Raw genomic sequence first — 22,139 nt, forward strand, 5'->3', positions numbered from 1 at the left:
AGACTATTTGCCAATGTGTCATAATCTCAACTTCACATTGTACATGAGGGCTAAACACACACTGCCTCTTTCACAGCTCCCCTTGCTTGAATAAAGCAGAAAAAAATGCCACCTCCCTCTTCATCCTGGTCTTAGTTAGAGCAAGTTCCATTCTGTCCAGATGTGTACTTGTTCCCTCCCCTTTCATAGATCTGCATGTTGAAGGATGTGTGTAAACAACACATAAATTAGCAACAGCTGAAAAGCCCATACACAGCAGATCAGCGAATAAACATAAAACACAGAAAAGGAACAGATTTTTGGTTTGGATCAGAGCACAACTTGAATCTATTGCGAGAAAGAAACTATCTGACACTCACTGTCAATGAGAAGTGAAATGGCGCAGCAAGGGATTCAGCTGGACGGGGCAAAATTCTGTTGTTCGATCTGTGTGGATCTACTGAAGGATCCGGTGACTATTCCCTGTGGGCACAGCTACTGCATGAGCTGTATTAAAAGCTGCTGGGATGAAGAGGATCAGAAAAAAATCCACAGCTGCCCCCAGTGCAGAAAGACCTTCAAACCAAGGCCTGTTCTGGTGAAAAATACCATGTTAGCAGAGTTGGTGGAGGAACTGAAGAAGACAGGACTCCAAGCTGCTCTTCCTGATCGCTGCTATGCCGGACCTGGAGATGTGGCCTGTGATGTCTGCACTGGGAGAAAGCGGAAAGCCCTCCAGTCCTGTCTGGTGTGTCTGGCCTCTTACTGTGAGCAGCACCTTCAGCATCACTATGATGCTTCTCCATTAAAGAAACACAAGCTGGTCAAACCCTCTTCAAAACTTCAGGAGAACATCTGCTCTTGTCATGAAGAAGTAATGAAGATTTTCTGCCGTACTGATCAGCAGTGTATCTGTTATCTCTGCTTCATGGATGAACATAAAGGCCACGACACAGTCTCAGCTGCAGCAGAATGGACTGAGAGGCAGAAAGAGCTTGGGGTGAGTCAGCAAAAAATCCAACAGAGAATCCAGGACAGAGAGAAAGACGTGAAGGTGCTTCAAAAGCAGGTGAAGACCATCAATCGCTCTGCTGATAAAGCAGTGGAGGACAGTGAGAAGATCTTCACTGAGCTGGTCCATTCCATTGAGAAAAGAAGCTCTGATGTGAAGGAGCAGATCAGATCCCAGCAGAAAGCGGAAGCGAGTCGGGCCAAAGAACTTCAGGAGAAGCTGAAGCAGGAGATTGCTGAGCTGAGGAGGAAAGACGCTGAACTGGAGCAGGTCTCACACACAGAGGATCACATCCATTTTCTACAGACTTACTCCTCGCTCTCACGTCTCAGTGAATCTACAGACTTACCCAGCACCAATATCCGTCCTCTGCAGTACTTCAGGGATGTGACTGCAGCTGTTTCAGAGACAAGAGATAATCTACAGGGCATCCTTAATGAGAAAGAGCATAAGATCTCCTGGACAATCACTCAAGTGGATGTTCTACCACCACAGCCAGAGCCCAAGACCAGATCTGAATTTTTACAATATTCACGTCAAATCACACTGGATCCCAACACAGCAAACACATGGTTGTCATTATCCAAGGAAAATAGAAAAGCAACATTAATGAGAAAATTACAGTTATATTCTATTCACCCAGATAGATTCACTGAATGGTGTCAGGTCCTGAGTAGAGAGGGTCTGACTGGACGTTGTTACTGGGAGGTGGAGCGGAGCGGGAAGCACGTGTCAGTAGCAGTCTCATATAAGGATATTAGCAGAACAGGGAAGACTGATGAATGTCAGTTTGGATGCAATGTCAAGTCTTGGGCATTAGATTGTTATCAAAATAGTTATCAATTCAAACACAACAAAATCATAACTCCCATCTCAGGCCCTCGGTCCTCCAGAGTAGGAGTGTACCTGGATCACAGGGCAGGTATTCTGTCCTTCTACAGCGTCTCTGAAACCATGACTCTCCTCCACAGAGTCCAGACCACATTCACTCAGCCTCTCTATCCTGGATTTTGGCTTCCGCATTCTACTGGAGACACTGCTGAGTTGTGTTAACTGAAGTAGATGGGAGTTATTAAAGCGGTAATGTGTGAGATTCCATTTTACTATCTGATCCTTTTTCGTTGAAATTTGAGTTTTGTAGGTGGCACTCTTTTCTTTGTCTGTTCAGCCATGGTGGCTATCACTGCTCCTACTAACTACCCAGTTCTTCTTCTGTTTATAGGAAATACCTACCAGACACCAGGTGTTTAGAACAGCAAATGTAAAAGGTTTCATGAACTAGGGATAGGTTGAATCACTATTGTGTTATATGTGTGTTATATGAGGTAATGAAGAGTGCCACCTACAGCCCTTCATCCACACATTGTGCAGATGAAGTGAATATTTAGATGGAAAGATTGAACAAGAGTGCTTTACGAGGTTTTAGTGATTGGATGTGTGAACAAAGTGAATGTTTACAAGAATAAATAAAGTATTTCCAAGAATGAACGCAGTATTTCTTCTGTATCCATTCCAAGAAATGTATCAGTCCTGGTCCCTGCTGAAGAAAATGTGAAATGAATACGAAAGCATAACCGAATTTCCCCCTGAAACACAAAGAAGCGCAGACTTGATGTGTTGAGCAGATGTGGAACTAAAACTAAAATTACTCCCAAGCATCACTGTTACCAAAGAAGATGCAATAGTTCAAATGGAAAGAATGAAGGACAATCCTATTGTTAATTTAACTGGTTAAATATATGAATTACGTGAATGTTTAGATGGAAAGACTGAAGGAAGTGGATAACACAAAGTCTAATTCGCCAATGAATCTCTATCCTTGCAACTTTCTGTACTGAAACAGCTTTGTCATGGAGGACTAACCTTGCAACATCAAAGTTTTGAATCACTTGCTTGAATAAACAGAGTAAAAGTATGAAAAATTAATTTGATCCCTCCCAGGCCAAGTTTAGAAATTTCATAAAGTGTCTGGAAAACTTTTGTTCAGTCCTGACACACATATGATGATTGTCATTAAGAATAAACTTCCAAAGTATATGGCCTAGTTGACGGTCAAATTGCCCAGCCACTATCAGAATATTTATATTTCACATTGAACTGACCGAAATCTTCAGTAAATTAAGGTTTGGAAAAAGTAGTGAATATTGAGACCGAATGTGTAACCTTGAATAAAATGTAGTGTGAATATCATAGAGGTTAGTTTATAAATCAAGATCCTTCTCTCATTCCTCTGATATTTATTTCTGCTTGTATTACACACCACACATCCATACTTATTTCAATTTCAGTTTAGTTTAAGTTAGTTTTGAATGTGGGTTTGGTGGTTGTAGTTACATTTTTATTTTGTTTTTACAAATGCTTCATTTTAGTTTAGTTTTTATTTACTTTAAGGTGTAATTTTAGTACTTGGGTAGGCGTATGTTATGTGACTTCATGGTATGAATCACCCACAGAGTTTGAATGCCAGGGAGTTTCCCAGCACTAACTGATGAAGCCAGAAATGATGAAGCCTCTCGGATGAGTGGCAAAACGTATGCAACTCTTAATTTTAAGTCCAGTGTATTTTGTTTCTTTTTTTTTTTGTACATCTTACTACCTGGATGACTGAAATGACTCTACACAGACATTTTGGTAGGATTAGTATTTTTAGTGGTATAATAACAGAAAGACTAGTTGCCAATGTGTCATAATCTCAACTTCACATTGTACATGAGGGCTAAACACACACTGCCTCTTTCAAACAGCTCCCCTTGCTTGAATAAAGCAGAAAAAAATGCCACCTCCCTCTTCATCCTGGTCTTAGTTAGAGCAAGTTCCATTCTGTCCAGATGTGTACTTGTTCCCTCCCCTTTCATAGATCTACATGTTGAAGGATGTGTGTAAACAACACATAAATTAGCAACAGCTGAAAAGCCCATACACAGCAGATCAGCGAATAAACATAAAACACAGAAAAGGAACAGATTTTTGGTTTGGATCAGAGCACAACTTGAATCTATTGCGAGAAAGAAACTATCTGACACTCACTGTCAATGAGAAGTGAAATGGCGCAGCAAGGAATTCAGCTGGACGGGGAAAAATTCTGTTGTTCGATCTGTCTGGATCTACTGAAGGATCCGGTGACTATTCCCTGTGGGCACAACTACTGCATGAGCTGTATTAAAAGTTGCTGGGATGAAGAGGATCAGAAAAAAATCCACAGCTGCCCCCAGTGCAGAAAGACCTTCAAACCAAGGCCTGTTCTGGTGAAAAATACCATGTTAGCAGAGTTGGTGGAGGAACTGAAGAAGACAGGACACCAAGCTGCTCTTCCGGATCGCTGCTATGTCGGACCTGGAGATGTGGCCTGTGATGTCTGCACTGGGAGAAAGCGGAAAGCCCTCCAGTCCTGTCTGGTGTGTCTGGCCTCTTACTGTGAGCAGCACCTTCAGCATCACTATGATGCTTCTCCATTAAAGAAACACAAGCTGGTCAAACCCTCTTCAAAACTTCAGGAGAACATCTGCTCTTGTCATGAAGAAGTAATGAAGATTTTCTGCCGTACTGATCAGCAGTGTATCTGTTATCTCTGCTTCATGGATGAACATAAAGGCCACGACACAGTCTCAGCTGCAGCAGAATGGACTGAGAGGCAGAAAGAGCTCGGGGTGAGTCGGCAAAAAATCCAGCAGAGAATCCAGGGCAGAGAGAAAGACGTGAAGGTGCTTCAAAAGCAGGTGAAGGCCATCAATCGCTCTGCTGATAAAGCAGTGGAGGACAGCGAGAAGATCTTCACTGAGCTGGTCCGTCTCATTGAGAAAAGAAGCTCTGATGTGAAGGAGCAGATCAGATCCCAGCAGAAAGCGGAAGCGAGTCGGGCTGAAGAACTTCAGGAGAAGCTGAAGCAGGAGATTGCTGAGCTGAGGAGGAAAGACGCTGAGCTGGAGCAGCTCTCACACACAGAGGATCACATCCATTTTCTACAGACTTACTCCTCGCTCTCACGTCTCAGTGAATCTACAGACTTACCCAGCACCAATATCCGTCCTCTGCAGTACTTCAGGGATGTGACTGCAGCTGTTTCAGAGACAAGAGATAATCTACAGGGCATCCTTAATGAGAAAGAGCATAAGATCTCCTGGACAATCACTCAAGTGGATGTTCTACCACCACAGCCAGAGCCCAAGACCAGATCTGAATTTTTACAATATTCACGTCAAATCACACTGGATCCCAACACAGCAAACACATGGTTGTCATTATCCATGGAAAAGAGAAAAGCAACATTAATGAGAAAACTACAGTTATATTCTATTCACCCAGACAGATTCACTGAATGGTGTCAGGTCCTGAGTAGAGAGGGTCTGACTGGACGTTGTTACTGGGAGGTGGAGCGGAGCGGGAAGCACGTGTCAGTAGCAGTCTCATATAAGGATATTAGCAGAATAGGGAAGACTGATGAATGTCAGTTTGGATGCAATGTCAAGTCTTGGGCATTAGATTGTTATCAAAATAGTTATCAATTCAAACACAACAAAATCATAACTCCCATCTCAGGCCCTCGGTCCTCCAGAGTAGGAGTGTACCTGGATCACAGGGCAGGTATTCTGTCCTTCTACAGCGTCTCTGAAACCGTGACTCTCCTCCACAGAGTCCAGACCACATTCACTCAGCCTCTCTATCCTGGATTTTGGCTTCCGCATTCTACTGGAGACACTGCTGAGTTGTGTTAACTGAAGTAGATGGGAGTTATTAAAGCGGTAATGTGTGAGATTCCATTTTACTATCTGATCCTTTTTCGTTGAAATTTGAGTTTTGTAGGTGGCACTCTTTTCTTTGTCTGTTCAGCCATGGTGGCTATCACTGCTCCTACTAACTACCCAGTTCTTCTTCTGTGTATAGGAAATACCTACCAGACACCAGGTGTTTAGAACAGCAAATGTAAAAGGTTTCATGAACTAGGGATAGGTTGAATCACTATTGTGTTATATGTGTGTTATATGAGGTAATTAAGAGTGCCACCTACAGCCCTTCATCCACACATTGTGCGGATGAAGTGAATATTTAGATAGAAAGATTGAACAAGAGTGCTTTACGAGGTTTTAGTGATTGGATGTGTGAACAAAGTGAATGTTTACAAGAATAAATAAAGTATTTCCAAGAATGAACGCAGTATTTCTTCTGTATCCATTCCAAGAAATGTATCAGTCCTGGTCCCTGCTGAAGAAAATGTGAAATGAATACAAAAGCATAACCGAATTTCCCCCTGAAACACAAAGAAGCGCAGACTTGATGTGTAGAGCAGATGTGGAACTAGAACTAAAATTACTCCCAAGCACCACTGTTACCAAAGAAGATGCAATAGTTCAAATGGAAAGAATGAAGGACAATCCTATTGTTAATTTAACTGGTTAAATATATGAATTACGTGAATGTTTAGATGGAAAGACTGAAGGAAGTGGATAACACAAAGTCTAATTCGCCAATGAATCTCTATCCTTGCAACTTTCTGTACTGAAACAGCTTTGTCATGGAGGACTAAGCTTGCAACATCAAAGTTTTGAATCACTTGCTTGAATAAACCGAGTAAAAGTATGAAGAATTCATTTGATCCTTCCCAGGCCAAGTTTAGAAATTTCATAAAGTGTCTGGAAAACTTTAGTTCAGTCTTGACACACATATGATGGTTGTCATTAAGAATAAACTTCCAAAGGATATGGCCTAGTTGACGGTCAAATTGCCCAGCCACTATCAGGATATTTCACATTGAACTGATCGAAATCTTCAGTAAATTAAGGTTTGGAAAAAGTAGTGAATATTGAGACTGAATGTGTAACCTTGAATAAAATGTAGTGTGAATATTATAGAGGTTAGTTTATAAATCAAGATCCTTGCCTCCTTCCTCTGATATTTATTCCTGCTTGTATTACTCATCACACATCCATACTTATATATTTCAATTTCAGGTTAGTTTAAGTTCATTTTCCGTGTGGATTTGGTGGTTGTAGTCTAATTTTTATTTAGTTTTTACAAATGCTTCATTTTAGTTTTGTTTTTATTTGGTTTAAGGTGTAATTTTAGTACTTGGGTAGACGTATGTTACGTGACTTCATGGTATGAATCACCCACAGAGTTTGAATGCCAGGGAGTTTCCCAGCACTAACTGATGAAGCCAGAAATGATGAAGCCTCTCGGATGAGTGGCAAAACGTCTTCAACTCTTCATTTTAAGTCCAGTGTATTTTGTTTCTTTTTTTTTTGACATCTTACTACCTGGATGACTGAAATGACTCTACACAGACATTTTGGTAGGGTTAGTATTTTTAGTGGTATAATAACAGAAAGACTATTTGCCAATGTGAGGCACTTTAAACTATAAATTGTGGGTTTAATGTAATTTTTTTAGCAACCAGCATTCTATTTTGACTGCCTTTCAGTACCATTAGAGATGAGATGAGATGAGAAGAGATAGCTATTAACATAGAATAAGGATAATGAGCAAATGTTGCAAATAAATGCAAATAATAAATTATGGTGTTGAACAGTCCACATTGTTTGCATTGGAAGCAGGACCAAAGGGAAGGCCATGCCCAATTTTATCCATGAGGTGGCATATTAAAACTGATTTCACCCCACAGTATGTTGAGCAGCAGAACATGGAGGCCCTAAGCGTCAAATACTGTGGTATGGTATGAATCATCCACAGAGGTTGAATGCCAGGGAGTTTCCCAGCACTAACTGATGAAACCAGAAATGATGAAGCCTCTCGGATGAGTGGCAAAACGTCTTCAACTCTTCATTTTAAGTCCAGTGTATTTAGTTTCTATTTTTTTTATTTATTTTTTTTGACATCTTACTACCTGGATGACTGAAATGACTAGTGGTATAATAACAGAAAGACTATTTGCCAATGTGAGGCACGAAGAGCCATGTTAAAACTGATTTCACCCCAAAGTATGTCGAGCAGCAGAACATGGAAGCCCTAAATAGCAAATACTCTACAGGAGATGACTGGGGATGCATTTAAGATTTGGATAATCCTTCTCTGAAATGTTACCAGAACTCAGTATTCAAAAGCTGTTTTTAAAAAAATTTCCTCCAGGGGCAGCAGATCCAATTGGCACGAGTAGGTTATGTGTTAAAGACACACTAAAGACACACTGCCTCTTTAAAAACACTCCCTTCATGGAAAAAAAGAAGAAGCTCATAACCCCTCCCTCTTCTTCCTGGTCTCAAGTTGAGTGAGAGAAGGTGAAACTATCTGACATTCACATGTCATGTCATTGAGAAGTGAAATGGAGCAGCAAGGAATTGAGCTAGATGAGGCAAAATTCTGCTGTTTGATCTGTCTGGATCTACTGAAGGATCCGGTGACTATTCCCTGTGGGCACAGCTACTGCATGAGCTGTATTAAAAGCTGCTGGGATGGAGAGAATCAGAAAAAAATCCACAGTTGCCCCCAGTGCAGAAAGACCTTCAAACCAAGGCCTGTCTTGGGGAAAAATACCATGTTAGCAGAGTTGGTGAAGAAACTGAAGAAGACAGGACAAGCTGCTCCTCCTGATCGCTGCCATGCCGGACCTGGAGATGTGGCCTGTGATGTCTGCACTGGGAGAAAGCGGAAAGCCCTCCAGTCCTGTCTGGTGTGTCTGGCCTCTTACTGTGAGCAGCACCTCCAACATCACTATGATGCACCTCCTTTAAAGAAACACAAGCTGGTCAAACCCTCTGCAAAACTTCAGGAGAACATTTGCTCTCGTCATGATGAGGTGATGAAGATTTTCTGCCGTACTGATCAGCAGAGTATCTGTTATCTCTGCTTCATGGATGAACATAAAGGCCACGACACAGTCTCAGCTGCAGCAGAATGGACTGAGAGGCAGAAAGAGCTCGGGGTGAGTCGGCAAAAAATCCAACAGAGAATCCAGGACAGAGAGAAAGATGTGAAGGTGTTTCAACAGGAGGTGAAGGCCATCAATCGTGCTGCTAATAAAGCAGTGAAGGACAGTGAGAAGATCTTCAATGAACTGGTCCATTCCATTGAGAAAAGAAGCTCTGAGGTGAAGGAGAAGATCAGAACCCAGCAGAAAGCGGAAGCGAGTCGGGCCGAAGAACTTCAGGAGAAGCTGAAGCAGGAGATTGCTGAGCTGAGGAGGAAAGACGCTGAGCTGGAGCAGCTCTCACACACAGAGGATCACACCCATTTTCTACAGACTTACTCCTCGCTGTCACGTCTCAGTGAATCTACAGACTCACCCAGCACCAATATCCGTCCTCTGCGCTACTTTGAGGATGTGACTGCAGCTGTTTCAGAGGTGAAACATAAACTAGAGGACATCCTTAGAAAAGCTTGGCCTAAGATCACATTGACAGTGACTCAAGTGGATGTTTTACTGCCACAACCAGAGCCCAAGACCAGAGCTGAATTCTTACAATATTCACATCAAATCACACTGGATCCAAACACAGCAAACACATATCTCTCATTATCCGAGGGGAACAGAAAAGCAGCTTTAATGGGAGCACATCAGTTCTATTCTAGTCACCCAGAAAGATTCACTGACAAGCGTCAGGTCCTGAGTAGAGAGGGTGTGACTGGGCGTTGTTACTGGGAGGTGGAGCACAGAGGACAAGTCTCAATAGCAGTCTCATATAAGGATATTAGCAGAACAGGGAAGACTGCCGATAGCCAATTTGGATGCAATGTCAAGTCTTGGGCATTAGATTGTTTCAATAGTTATCAATTCAGATATAACAATATTACAACTCCCATCTCAGGCCCTCGGTCCTCCAGAGTAGGAGTGTACCTGGATCACAGAGCAGGTATTCTGTCCTTCTACAGCGTCTCTGAAACCATGACTCTCCTCCACAGAGTCCAGATCACATTCACTCAGCCCCTCTATCTTGGATTTTGTCTTCCACATTACAGTGGAGACACTGCTGAGTTGTGTAAGCTGAAGTAGATGGGAGTTATTAAAGCGGTAATGTGTGAGATTCTGTTTTTCTATCTGATCCTTGTATTTTCTGTTGATGAAGTTTGAGTTTCTGTAGGTGGCACTCTTTTATTTGTCTGTTCATACATGGTGGCTATCACTGCTCATAATTACCCAGTTCTTCTGTATATTCCAATACAGATTTACAGTTTAGAATAGCAAATGTAAAACCTTTCATGAACTAGTTAGGTTGAATCACAATTATGTTATATCAATAGGTGATGGAGAGTAGGCAAACAAACATTTATTCATATGAAAAAGTAACTGTTGTGTGTTTTATAATGTAACTGTTGTACGTTTTAACTTTCTTTTTTTTTATATTTTTTGCATATTATTCTTGCTGTACTAATTTCTGCTATTTTAGTTCCACTGCATGGGCCTTAATAAAGCCAGCACTAGAAGCCTTCCCTTTATTAGAGCTAAATAGATGCCAGTATTTTTATTTTGTTGCCTGCACTTTGTAGCTTTGTCAAGAAAACAACATTACAAATATACTGTACGTAATCCTTAATAGGGAAATCATTGAAATGTTCCTCCACAGTGTTGACATACTACTAGTTTAACAGATTGATTGTGTGGGTGAAGTGAATATTTAGATGGAAAAAGATTGAAAAGGAGTTCTGTACCAGGTTTTAGCAATTGGATGTGTGAACAAAGTGAATGTTTACAAGAATAAATAAAGTATTTCCAAGAATGAACAAAGTATTTCTTCTGTATTCATTCCAAGAAATCTAACAATCCTTGTCCCTGCTGGAGAAAATGTGAAATTAATATGAACACAAAGTCTGCTTCAATCTCTATCCTTGCAACTTTCTGCAGCGACAGAGCTTTGTCATCGATGACTAAGCTTGAATAAACAGTGTTTCTTATGCAGGCCTGAAAAGCCTGGAAAAGTATGAAGAATTAATTTGATCCCTCACAGGTCAAGATTAGAAATTTGTGAGAGACAAAAAAAGTGTCTGAATAACTTTTGTTCAGTCCTGACACACATATGATGGTTGTCATTAAGAATAAACTTCAAAAGGATAGGGCCTAGTTGACAGTTAAATTGCCCAGCCACTATCAGAATATTTATATTTCACATTGAACTGACCGAAATCTTTATAAACCAGTCATGAAATTAAGATTTTGAAAAAGTAGTGAATATTGAGACAGAATGTGTCACCTTGAATAAAATGTACTGTGAATATCATATGGTTAGTTTGTCAATCACGATCCTTGCCTCATTCCTCTGATATTTATTTCTGCTTGTATTACTCATCACACATCCATACTTGAATAATTCAATTTCAGGTTAGTTTAAGTTAGTTTTCAGTGTGCGTTTGGTGGATGTAGTTTAGTTCTTATTTAGTTAGTTTTTACAAATGCTTAATTTTAGTTTAGTTTTTATTTAGTTTAAGGTCTAGTTTTAGTATTTTGGTAGGCGTATCTCACGTGACTTCATGGTATGAATCACCAACAGAGGTTGAATGCCAGGGAGTTTCCAAGCACTAACTGATGAAGTCCTTTTAAGTCCAGTGGATTTTGTTTCTATTTTGTTTTTGTCTTTTAACATCATACTACCTGGATGACTGAAATGACTATACACAGACATTTTGGTAGGGTTAGTATTTTTAATGGTATAATGATAAAAATACCTTTTTGCCAGTGTGAAGCACTTTAAACTATAAATTGGGGGTTTAATGCAATTTTTTCAGCAACCAGCATTCTACTTTGACTGCCTTACAGTACCATCATACATGCTCACATTGTGTGCATTGGAAGCAGGGCCAAACGGAGGGCCATGCACAATGTATGTAGAGCACCAGAACATGGAGGCGATAAACAGCAAACACTTTACAGGAGACCACTGGGGATAAAATTAAGATTTGGCTAAAAACATGTTAGTTATAATTCCTTATTTTCTTTTGATAAAATCATCAGCCCTTCTAATAATGGGATTGTTCATCTTTGTAGTGTTAGTTTCAACCATGTGTTGTGAGAAAAAGTGTTTTTTATTAAACCAGTGAGGTCATTGACCCTCAATGTACAGTAGCTATTCCATTTTTGTTTGTTATAATCTTAACTTCATATTGTAGGCTACACAAGGGCTAAACACACATTGCCTATTTCAAACCGCTCCTCTTGCTGGAATAAAGCAAAACATGATGACCCCTCCCTCTTCTTCCTGGTCTCAGATATAGCAAGTTCCATTCTGTCTTGATATTTCCTTGGTCCCTCCCTTTCACACATCTGCCAGGTGAAGGATGGATGTAAACAACATGATAAAAAGTACAAGAGGTGACAAGCCCATTCACTGCATATCAGGTTTTTGGTTTGGATCAGAGCACAACTTGTATCTGTTGAGAGGAAGTGAAACTGTCTGACATTCACTGTCACTGAGAAGTGAAATGGCGCAGCAAGGAATTCAGCTGGACGAGGCAAAATTCTGCTGTTCAATCTGTCTGGATCTACTGAAGGATCCGGTGACTATTTCCTGTGGGCACAGCTACTGCATGAGCTGTATTAAAAACCACTGGGATGAAGAGGATCAGAAGAAAATTCACAGCTGCCCCCAGTGCAGACAGACCTTCATACCAAGGCCTGCTCTAGTGAAAAGTACTGTGTTAGCAGAGTTACTGGAGGAACTGAAGAAGACAGGACTCCAAGCTGCTCCTCCTGATCACTTCTATGCCGGACCTGGAGATGTGGCCTGTGATTTTTGCATGGGGAGAAAGCTGAAAGCCCTCAAGTCCTGTCTGGTGTGTCTGGCCTCTTACTGTGAGCAGCACCTCCAGCCTCACTATGATGTAGCTCCATTAAAGAAACACAAGCTGGGCGACCCCTCCAAGAAGCTTCACGAGAACATCTGCTCTTGTCATGACGAGGTGATGAAGATTTTCTGCCGTACTGATCAGCAGTGTATCTGTTATCTCTGCTCCATGGATGAACATAAAGGCCACGACACAGTCTCAGCTGCAGCAGAAAGGACTGAGAGGCAGAAAGAGCTTGGGGTGAGTCGGCAAAAAATCCAGCAGAGAATCCAGGACAAAGAGAGAGATATGAAGGTGCTTCAACAGGAGGTGAAGGCTATCAATCACTCTGCTGATAAAGCAGTGGAAGACAGTGAGAAGATCTTCACTGAGCTGGGTCATTACGTTGAGAAAAGAAGCTCTGATGTGAAGGAGCAGATCAGATACCAGCAGAAAGCAGAAGTGAGACGGGCCGAAGAACTTCAGGAGATGCTGAAGCAGGAGATTGCTGAGCTGAGGAGGAAAGACGCTGAGCTGGAGCAGCTCTCACACACAGAGGATCACATCAATTTTCTACAGAGGTACACTCCTCTCTCACATCTCAGTGAATCTACAGACTTACCCAGCGCCAATATCCGTCCTCTGCGCTACTTTCAGGATGTGACTGTGGCGGTGTCAGAGGCCAGAGATAAACTAGAGGACATTCTTAGTGAGGAATGGCCCAAGATCTCACTGACAGTGACTGAAGTGGATGTTTTACTGCCTCAACCAGAGCCCAAGACCAGAGTTGAATTCTTACAATATTCACGTCAAATCACACTGGATCCAAACACAGCACACAGACATCTGTCATTATCTGAGGGGAACAGAAAAACAACATTAATGGGAGAAGAACAATTATATTCTACTCACCCAGAAAGATTCACTGAAAGGTGGCAGGTACTAAGTAGAGAGGGTCTGACTGGACGTTGTTACTGGGAGGTAGAGTGGAGTGGGTCACTAGTCTCAATAGCAGTCTCATATAAGGATACTGACAGAAGACGGACCTTTGATGTGCGTGCATTTGGATGCAATGACAGGTCTTGGGCATTAGATTGTTATAAAAATAGTTATAAATTCAAACACAACAATATCAAAACTCCCATCTCAGGCCCTCGGTCCTCCAGAGTAGGAGTGTACCTGGATCACAGAGCAGGTATTCTGTCCTTCTACAGCGTCTCTGAAACCATGACTCTCCTCCACAGAGTCCAGACCACATTCACACAGCCTCTCTATACTGGATTTTGGCTTCCAAACTCTAAGGGAGACACTGCTGTGTTGTGTACGCTAAAGTAGATGGGAGTTATTAAAGTGGTAATGTGCTATTCTGTTTTTCCCATGGTGCAGCCGAGGGAATCACAAGGCAAATTCAGGTCAGGCAGTCAGTTATCTGTCGCTTCGTGAGATGGCCTCTAGAGGGTGGTTTTGACTGTGAGATGCAGTATTTCCCATCCATAGGCACAAAATCAAAAGTTGTTATTATTATTAAGTTATTACCATGTGGTATTTAAGTAACGTTAGTGGAATTATTTAACCCATAACTGTGTCGCAGTGCTTCAGTGCATAGAACTGAATTGAACACATGCACCGTTGGTCTGTACAGGATCTGTGCTTGTTCTATCGGTTCCTTGGATTTTCTGTTGATGAAGTATTGAGTTTCTGTAGGTGGCGTGCTTTTCTTTGTCTGTTTAGCCATGGTGGCTATCGCTACTCATGCTAACTACCCAGTTCTTCTTCTGTTTATTTCAAACAAATCGCTGCTGTCGCTGTTGGAAACATAATGCACATTATTTACTGTGTACCAGAGAATTTTTGCCGGGAAATACCCTACCAAACACCGGGTGTTTAGAACAGCAAATGTAAAATCTTTCATGAACTGGCTATAGGTTGAATCACTATTTTGTTATATCAATTGGTGATGGAAAGTAGCTAAACAAACATTTATTCATATGAAAACATAAACGGTTGTGAGATTTATATAGTTGTTATTGTTTTTTGTTTTTTTATCTTCTTTGCATATTGGTGTTGTTGCTGTACTATTTTCTGCTATTTCTGTTTCACTCCCTGGGCCTTAATGGACCCAGCACTAGAAGCCTTCCCTTTATTATAGCTGAATAGTTGCCAATATTTTTATTTTGCTGCCAGCACATTGTAACTTTGTTAAGAAAAGAGCACTACAAATATAATCCATATTAATATAATCAATATGGAACTCATTCAAATGTTCCTCCACAGTGTTGACATATTGGTTTAACAGACTGACTGTGTGGACAAATTGAATATTTAGATGGAAAGATTGATCAAGAGTCCTGTACCAGGTTTTAGTGATTGGATGTGTGAACAAAGTGAGTCTTTAAATAAAGTATTTCCAAGAATGAACACAGTATTTCTTCTGTATTCTATCAATCTTGGTCCCTGCTGGAGAAAATGTGAAATTAATACGAAAGCATAACCAAATTTCGACCTGAAACACAAAAGTGTAGCCTTAATGTTAAGAGTAGATGTGAAACCAAAACTAAAATTACTTCCAAGCATCAATGTTACCAAAAAAGAAACACAAATTCAAATAGAAAGAAAGAATGAAGGACAGCCCTATTGTTAATTCAACTGGTTAAATGTATGAATTAAGTGAATGTTTAGATGGAAATACTGAAGGAAGTCTAAGTGGATAACACCAAGAATAGTTTGCCAATCAATCTCTATCCCTGTACCTTTCTTCACTGTAACAGTTTTGTCAGGGAGGACTAACCTCCAGGTTTTGAATAATTTGTTGCTTTTTAGAACTAAGATTGACATTGTGCACTTGCTCAATAAGCAGGATTTCCTACACAAACGTGAAAATCCTGGAAGAATATCAAGACTTAATTTGATTATTTGGTCAAGTCTAGAAATTGCATGAAATGTCTGAAAAACTTTTGTTAATCTTGATACATATGATGTCAGATGTTATGTAGTTGTAGATCATAAATCAAGTCTTTCCTCTCATTCTGCTTGTGTTCACCACACATTCATCCATCTGTTAGTGTTCAGTGTGGGTTTGGCAGTTTGTTTATTTTGTTTTGGTTTTTTTACATTTTTTCTTTTGTCTTTTCTTTTTTTGCAACTGTTTCCTTTAAGTTTAGTTTTTATTTAATTTCAGTTATAATGCATTTTTGGATTTTTTTTTTTTTTAATATACTGCTATAAACACTTGGCAATCATTTGTCAATGTAAAGCACTTTAAACTATAAATTAGAGGAAATTTGTATTAACAACCAGCAGTCTACTTTGATTGCCTTGACAGTACAGAAGGCCCTAAACAATAAATCTGTACAGGATGCCATTGGGGATGAATTTAAGATTTGGCTAAATCCTTCTCAGAAACGTTCTTCTTCACCTTCTTTTCAAAACATCGCCTTCTAGTAGGTTATGTGTTCTTTATTTTCATTTGATAAAAGTGGCAACCTTACTAAAAATAATAGGATTGTTCATCTTTGCAGCATTAGTTTCAACTTTGTATTGTGAGTAAAAAGAGTTTTCTGATATCCCAGGGAGGTCATTGACCCCTATTCATTTTATATTTGTCATAATCTTTACTTCACATATTGTAAACAAGGCTAAACATGCACTGCCTCTTTAAAACTGCTCCTCTTCCTGGAATAAAGTAGAAGCTCACAACCCCTCCCTCTGCTTCCTGGTCTCTCACAGAGAGAAAGAGAGAGAGAGAGAGAGTAGAAACTGTCTGGCATTCACTGTGATTGAGAAGTGAAATGGCGCAGCAAGAAACTGAGCTAGATGGGGTAAAATTCTGTTGTTCGATCTGTCTGGATCTACTGAAGGATCCGGTGACTATTCCCTGTGGGCACAGCTACTGCATGAGCTGTATTAAAAGCTGCTGGGATAAGGAGGATAAGAAGAAAATACACAGCTGCCCCCAGTGCAGACAGACCTTCACACCAAGGCCTGTCCTGGTGAAAAGTACTGTGTTAGCAGAGTTACTGGAGGAACTGAAGAAGACAGCTGCTCCTCCTGATCGCTGCCATCCTGGACCTGGAGATGTGGCCTGTGATGTCTGTACTGGGAGAAAGCGGAAAGCCCATCAGTCCTGTCTGGTGTGTCTGACCTCTTACTGTGAGCACCACATCCAGCATCACTACAATGTAGCATCATTAAAGAAACACAAGCTGGTCAAACCCTCACGAAAACTTCACGAGAATATCTGCTCTCGACATGATGAGGTGATGAAGATTTTCTGCCGTACTGATCAGAAGTGTATCTGTTATCTCTGCTCCATGGATGAACATAAAGGCCACGACACAGTCTCAGCTGCAGCAGAAAGGACTGAGAGGCAGAAAGAGCTCGGGGTGAGTCGGCAAAAAATCCAGCAGAGAATCCAGGACAGAGAGAAAGACGTGAAGGTGCTTCAACAGGAGGTGGAGGCTATCAATCTCTCTGCTGATAAACCAGTGGACAGAGAGAAAATCTTCACTGAGCTGGTCCATTTCATTGAGAAAAGAAGCCTGGATGCGAAGGAGCAGATGAGATCCCAGCAGAAAGGAATAGTGAGTCGGGCTGAAGAACTTCAAGAGAAGCTGAGGCAGGAGATTGCTGAGCTGAAGAGGAAAGATGCTGAGCTGGAGCAGCTCTCACACACAGAGGATCACATCCACTTTCTACAGAGGTACACTTCCATCTCATGTCTCAGTGAATCTACAGACTCACCCAGCACCAATATCCGTCCTCTGCGCTACTTTGAGGATGTGACTGTGGCGGTGTCAGAGGCCAGAGATAAACTACAGGACATTCTTACAGAGGAATGGCCTGAGACTTCATTGACAGTCACTCAAGTGGATGTTTTACTGCCACAACCAGAGCCCAAGACCACAGGTGAATTCTTACAATATTCACATGAAATCATGCTGGATCACAACACAGCAGACACATGCCTGTCATTATCTGATGCCAGTGTTATTGTCGAGTCACCATATCTTGAGTCCAAGTCAAGTCCCAAGTCCTCAGAACTTGAGTCTGAGTCCGAGTCTGAGTCCGAGTCACCAAACCTTGAGTCAGAGTTGAGTCCCAAGTTGTCAGTACTTGAGACTGAGTCAGAGTCTGAGTCCGAGTCACCAAACCTCGAGTCTGAGTCGAGTCCCATGTCTTCAGCATTCCAGTCTGAGTCTGAGTCCGAGTCACCAAAACTTGAGTCCGAGTCGAGTTCCAAGTCTTCAGCATTCCAGTCTGAGTCTGAGTCAGAGTCACCAAAACTTGAGTCCGAGTCGAGTCCCAAGTCTTCAGCATTCCAGTCTGAGTCTGAGTCCGAGTCACCAAACCTTGAGTATGAGTCTGAGTCACCAAACGCTGAGTCAGAGTTGAGTCCCAAGTCTTCAGTAGTTGAGTCTGATTCCGAGTCACCAAACCTCGAGTCCGAGTTGAGTTCTAAGTCCTCAGTATTTGAGTCTGAGTCCGAGTCACCAAACCTCGAGTCCGAGTTGAGTTCTAAGTCCTCAGTATTTGAGTCTGAGTCCGAGTAACCAAACCTCGAGTCTGAGTTGAGTCCTGAGTCCTCAGTACTTCAGTCTGAATCTGAGTCAGAGTCCGAGTAACCATTTTGAGTTCAATTAATCCATGCCAGGACAAATTAAAAAGACAAATACAAATTTACATCTGTCACATTTAAAGGTAGTTTATTAGTTAGAATGGTGACTGATTTGTGGTTTTCAGTCATTAAGTTTGTTTTTGATTTTCATTTTTTTCAATTTGTGTTTCAAAATAATCCACAATGAACCGCTAAATTGGAAATTATAAAATAAAACTACTGTTTTTTAACAGTGTGTGTGGTATGGGTTTTTGTAATTACTCCCCGTTTACTTCCCCACTGATTCATGTGGCAGCCCACAACAAATAGATTTCCCAAACTGACACAACAACACATCAACAATACTTCTTATCTTGCATGCAAACAGTATTTTGCACTGTTCATTCCATCTACAGCCATCACTTGACAAGCGACGTTCGCACACCAAGGCACCACATCCTCACCGATATACATTATCCTATCAGTAACTGTATTGTAAGATAAATTTTGATACATTTTCATAGCCTATGTCCACATGTAGGCCTATATTGTTAACCAACCACATGATCAGGTACAAACAAGGGTGAAACATCTCCTCCAGGGGGAGCAGAGACCATTTTCCCCTAGTAGGTTATGTTTTCCTCATTTTCATTTGATAAAAGTGGAAGCCCTGCTAATAATGGGATTGATCATCTTTACAGCATCAGTTTTAACTGTTTATTGTGAGCAAAACGTGTTTTTGCTCATATTTCTTCAGTCCTGACACACATATGATGGCAGATTTTATGTGAACATCCTGTACACCAGAGGATTTTTAGGTTGAATTATTATTATGCTATATCAATAGGTGATGTTGAGCAGTCAACCAGACAATTATTCATATGAAACTTAACTGTTGTATGGTTTCTATATTTTTTAATCTCTTTTTCATATTTGTATTGTTGCTGTAATATTTTCTGATATTTCTGTTCCACTGCATGGGCCTTAATGGAGCCAGCACTAGAAGCCCTCCCTTTATTACAGCTAAGTTGTTCATATGTTTATTTTGTTCCTGGCATTTAGTAACCTTGTTAAGAAAAGTGCACTACAAATGTAATCCTTATTATTACAATCAATAGGGAGAGCATTCATATGTTCCTCCACAGTGCTGAGATACTGGTTTACCAGATTGATTATGTGGATGAAGTGAATATTTAGATGGAAAGACTGAACAAGGTTTTAGTTTACCAGGTTTTAGTGACTGGATGTGTGAACAAAGTGCATGCTTACAAGAATAAATACATTTTCCAAGGATGAACACAGTATTTCTTCTTATTTAACTCTATCAGTCCTGCTAGAGAAAATGTGAAATTAATGACAGCAGCCTATAACTTAGACGATTTTCCCTCTAAAACACAAAGAAGTGCAGTGCTAATGTGTAGAGCATATGTAAAACCAAAACTGGAAGTTGATAACACTGAGTTTGCCAATCAGTTGCTACCGTTGCAACTTCCTTCACTAAAACAGCTTTCTCAAAGAACAAAGTATTAATTTGATCATTTCCAGGTCAAGTTTGGGCATTGGATAAAATATCTAGAAAACCTTTGTTCATCCTGACACACATATGACACATACGGCAGATTCTATGTAGACGGTCAAATTGCCCAGCCACAACATCACATGGAACTGACCAAAATCTTCAAATTCTAGTCAGGAAATGAAGGTCTGGAAAAACTACTGAGTATTCTAACAGAACATGTGTAGAAACCTTGAATAAAATGTAGTGTGAATTTCATTGAGGTTAGTTAATAAACAAAGATCCTTACCTCCTCCCTTCAATATTTATTTTCTGATTTATTCAGGGTGGCCTGCCTTGAGCTGTCCCCTCACACACACACACACACACACACACACACACACACACACACACACAAATACACACACTGTTCCCCTGCAGCCTCCAGGGGATGTCATAGTGTGATGCACTGAGACAAGCCAGGGATGTGTGTAAATTGATGATGATGCTGTGCATCCAAAATATCATGTGGTCTGTTTGTATGTGTCAGGGGAGGTTTCTGTATATATCTGTGTGTGAGTTGGGGTTGGGGTGTCTGGGCAGATTTGTCCAAATGTGTTTGGTCTTTTTTGTTTATTTCCTACTATATATTTTTTTTCTTTTACAGGTAAATTAACTCCCATTACTTTTACTTCCTGGAAAACAGAGTAACGGTGACCTCATGCTGCACTAGTAGGCGTAAATATACATTTGTAACCAATAAAACCATCAGATTTTTGAGCAATCCCGCCCTTCCGCACCTCTACCATCAAATAAAATTACCTTTCTCTCCCTGACTCAGATTCCATTGGTTTAGATGAACAAAGTTAAACTTGCCTTGACTTGAAAGGTTTACTGTAGGTCTGCCACCTAGTGTCCGTGCACTACTTTCACACCCATTGCTACCTCAGTCAGGAAACTGGATTTCCCTCCAGGCCAGTCAGTTTTGATGTCTTCTTCTCTTGTGCGGTGGTGCAGGTCTACCTGGAGAGGCTCCTGACCTATGCGGAGATCGACATCTGTCCGGGGAACTGGAAGAGGATCGTCCTGGGCGCCATCCTGCTGGCCTCCAAAGTCTGGGACGACCAGGCCGTCTGGAACGTCGACTACTGCCAGATCCTGAAGGATATCACTGTGGAGGACATGTGAGTGACAGGGGGTCAGAGAGGACTGGTGTGTGTGCATGCGAGTGTGTGTGTGAATGTGTGTGTGTGTGCTTGCTTACACTTCTATCCTTGTGAGAACCAGTTTGAGTTTTAGAATGACGAATGAGTATGTTTTTGAAGTGAGGTCATTTTGGCCACTTCTCACTTTTACAATATGTGCGTATGCACTGATGTGCGCACGCGTGTGTGTGTGAGAGAGAGAAAAATGCCTGCCGTAAATATAAAGTACCATACCTCACATTTACAATTAGTGTGTGTATTGTCCTTGCATTCATACTAAAGGAAAAAACTCAGCATTGTAGCAGAGTTGCTATCATGGGTCAAAAACTCATGGGGAAGAACAGAATCAAGACTCTCTCCTTTAAAAATGAATCCTTTCTAATGTGGCATTAAAATGGGACATTTCACTCACAACAACTGTCATCAGTCAATACTAGAAAAATAAGAAAAATACTACTGACAAGAAAAGACAGATGTATAGCCTCCTGTGTACTCAACCAAATGCAAAAATTCAACAAAGTAACATTTTCTATAACAGTTCGGACCAAAGAAACTGAACAATCGCACCCTTTGTGTTGACATTCCCTTGCTGTATACAAACCAAATGACCCTATAGCTTTTTTTATACTAAGCACTCAATTCCACTATCCTCTTATCTCTAGGCAAGTGATGCCGTAAATGTTGATGTCATGAATGTCCCTACTCTCAAACAGGAACGAGCTGGAGCGTCAGTTCCTGGAGCTGCTGCAGTTCAACATCAACGTGCCGTCCAGCGTCTACGCCAAGTACTACTTTGACCTGCGATCGCTGTCCGAGTCCAACAACCTCAGCTTCCCCCTGGAGCCACTCAGCAGGGAGAAGGCCCAAAGACTAGAGGTCAGACACTTCCATTCATTCAGCTGTTCATTTATTCAATCTTTAATTTTTTACATTTGCATTTTAGGAGTTAATGTGATGCTCTTATGCAACCAGTAGAATAAGCTTCCTTGATTTCCCTGTCTTTTATTCACTCGCTCATGAAGTAATTTACTCTAATAAATAATCAACATAGGAATGTGTATGGGGTAATTAGTGGTTACCATATCATCTGCAGGAATCGACAGGAGTGTGATTTTTATGAATGGAATATTGTTTATCGGACTAAAACATCTC

General features: G+C 41.0%; 6 protein-coding genes across 11 annotated transcripts in view; all 6 read left to right on the forward strand.

Moving 5' to 3' along the window:
* The window catches only part of LOC139655784 (cyclin-Y-like), a 56,181-nt gene that overhangs the window by 30,719 nt on the left and 3,323 nt on the right, over nucleotides 1-22,139 (forward strand). For all 6 annotated transcript variants that reach the window (XM_071533153.1, XM_071533152.1, XM_071533151.1 and 3 more), the window contains 2 exons: nucleotides 20,800-20,966; nucleotides 21,701-21,863. In XM_071533153.1, coding sequence (XP_071389254.1) covers nucleotides 20,800-20,966; nucleotides 21,701-21,863 — 330 coding nt within the window. The remainder of the gene's footprint in view (nucleotides 1-20,799; nucleotides 20,967-21,700; nucleotides 21,864-22,139) is intronic.
* LOC139655774 (tripartite motif-containing protein 16-like) lies at nucleotides 365-2,044 on the forward strand. The gene has a single exon (XM_071533137.1). The coding sequence runs from the start codon at nucleotides 365-367 to the stop codon at nucleotides 2,042-2,044; it is 1,680 nt and encodes a 559-aa protein (XP_071389238.1).
* Nucleotides 4,036-5,703, forward strand: LOC139655777 (tripartite motif-containing protein 16-like). The gene has a single exon (XM_071533141.1). It carries the CDS (start codon nucleotides 4,036-4,038, stop codon nucleotides 5,701-5,703), a length of 1,668 nt encoding a protein of 555 aa, XP_071389242.1.
* On the forward strand, nucleotides 8,265-10,629 carry LOC139655776 (tripartite motif-containing protein 16-like). The gene has a single exon (XM_071533140.1). The coding sequence runs from the start codon at nucleotides 8,265-8,267 to the stop codon at nucleotides 9,930-9,932; it is 1,668 nt and encodes a 555-aa protein (XP_071389241.1). The 3' UTR covers nucleotides 9,933-10,629.
* LOC139655787 (tripartite motif-containing protein 16-like) lies at nucleotides 12,353-14,029 on the forward strand. The gene has a single exon (XM_071533158.1). It carries the CDS (start codon nucleotides 12,353-12,355, stop codon nucleotides 14,027-14,029), a length of 1,677 nt encoding a protein of 558 aa, XP_071389259.1.
* On the forward strand, nucleotides 16,483-19,542 carry LOC139655788 (E3 ubiquitin/ISG15 ligase TRIM25-like). The gene has a single exon (XM_071533159.1). It carries the CDS (start codon nucleotides 16,483-16,485, stop codon nucleotides 18,241-18,243), a length of 1,761 nt encoding a protein of 586 aa, XP_071389260.1. The 3' UTR covers nucleotides 18,244-19,542.

Source organism: Centroberyx affinis, unplaced genomic scaffold, assembly GCF_046629955.1.
Source record: "Centroberyx affinis isolate AG114_WGS23_722 - 3 ecotype Tasmania unplaced genomic scaffold, CSIRO-AGI_Caff_v1 ptg002327l_1, whole genome shotgun sequence".
In the NCBI taxonomy this organism is placed as follows: Eukaryota; Metazoa; Chordata; class Actinopteri; order Beryciformes; family Berycidae; genus Centroberyx; species Centroberyx affinis.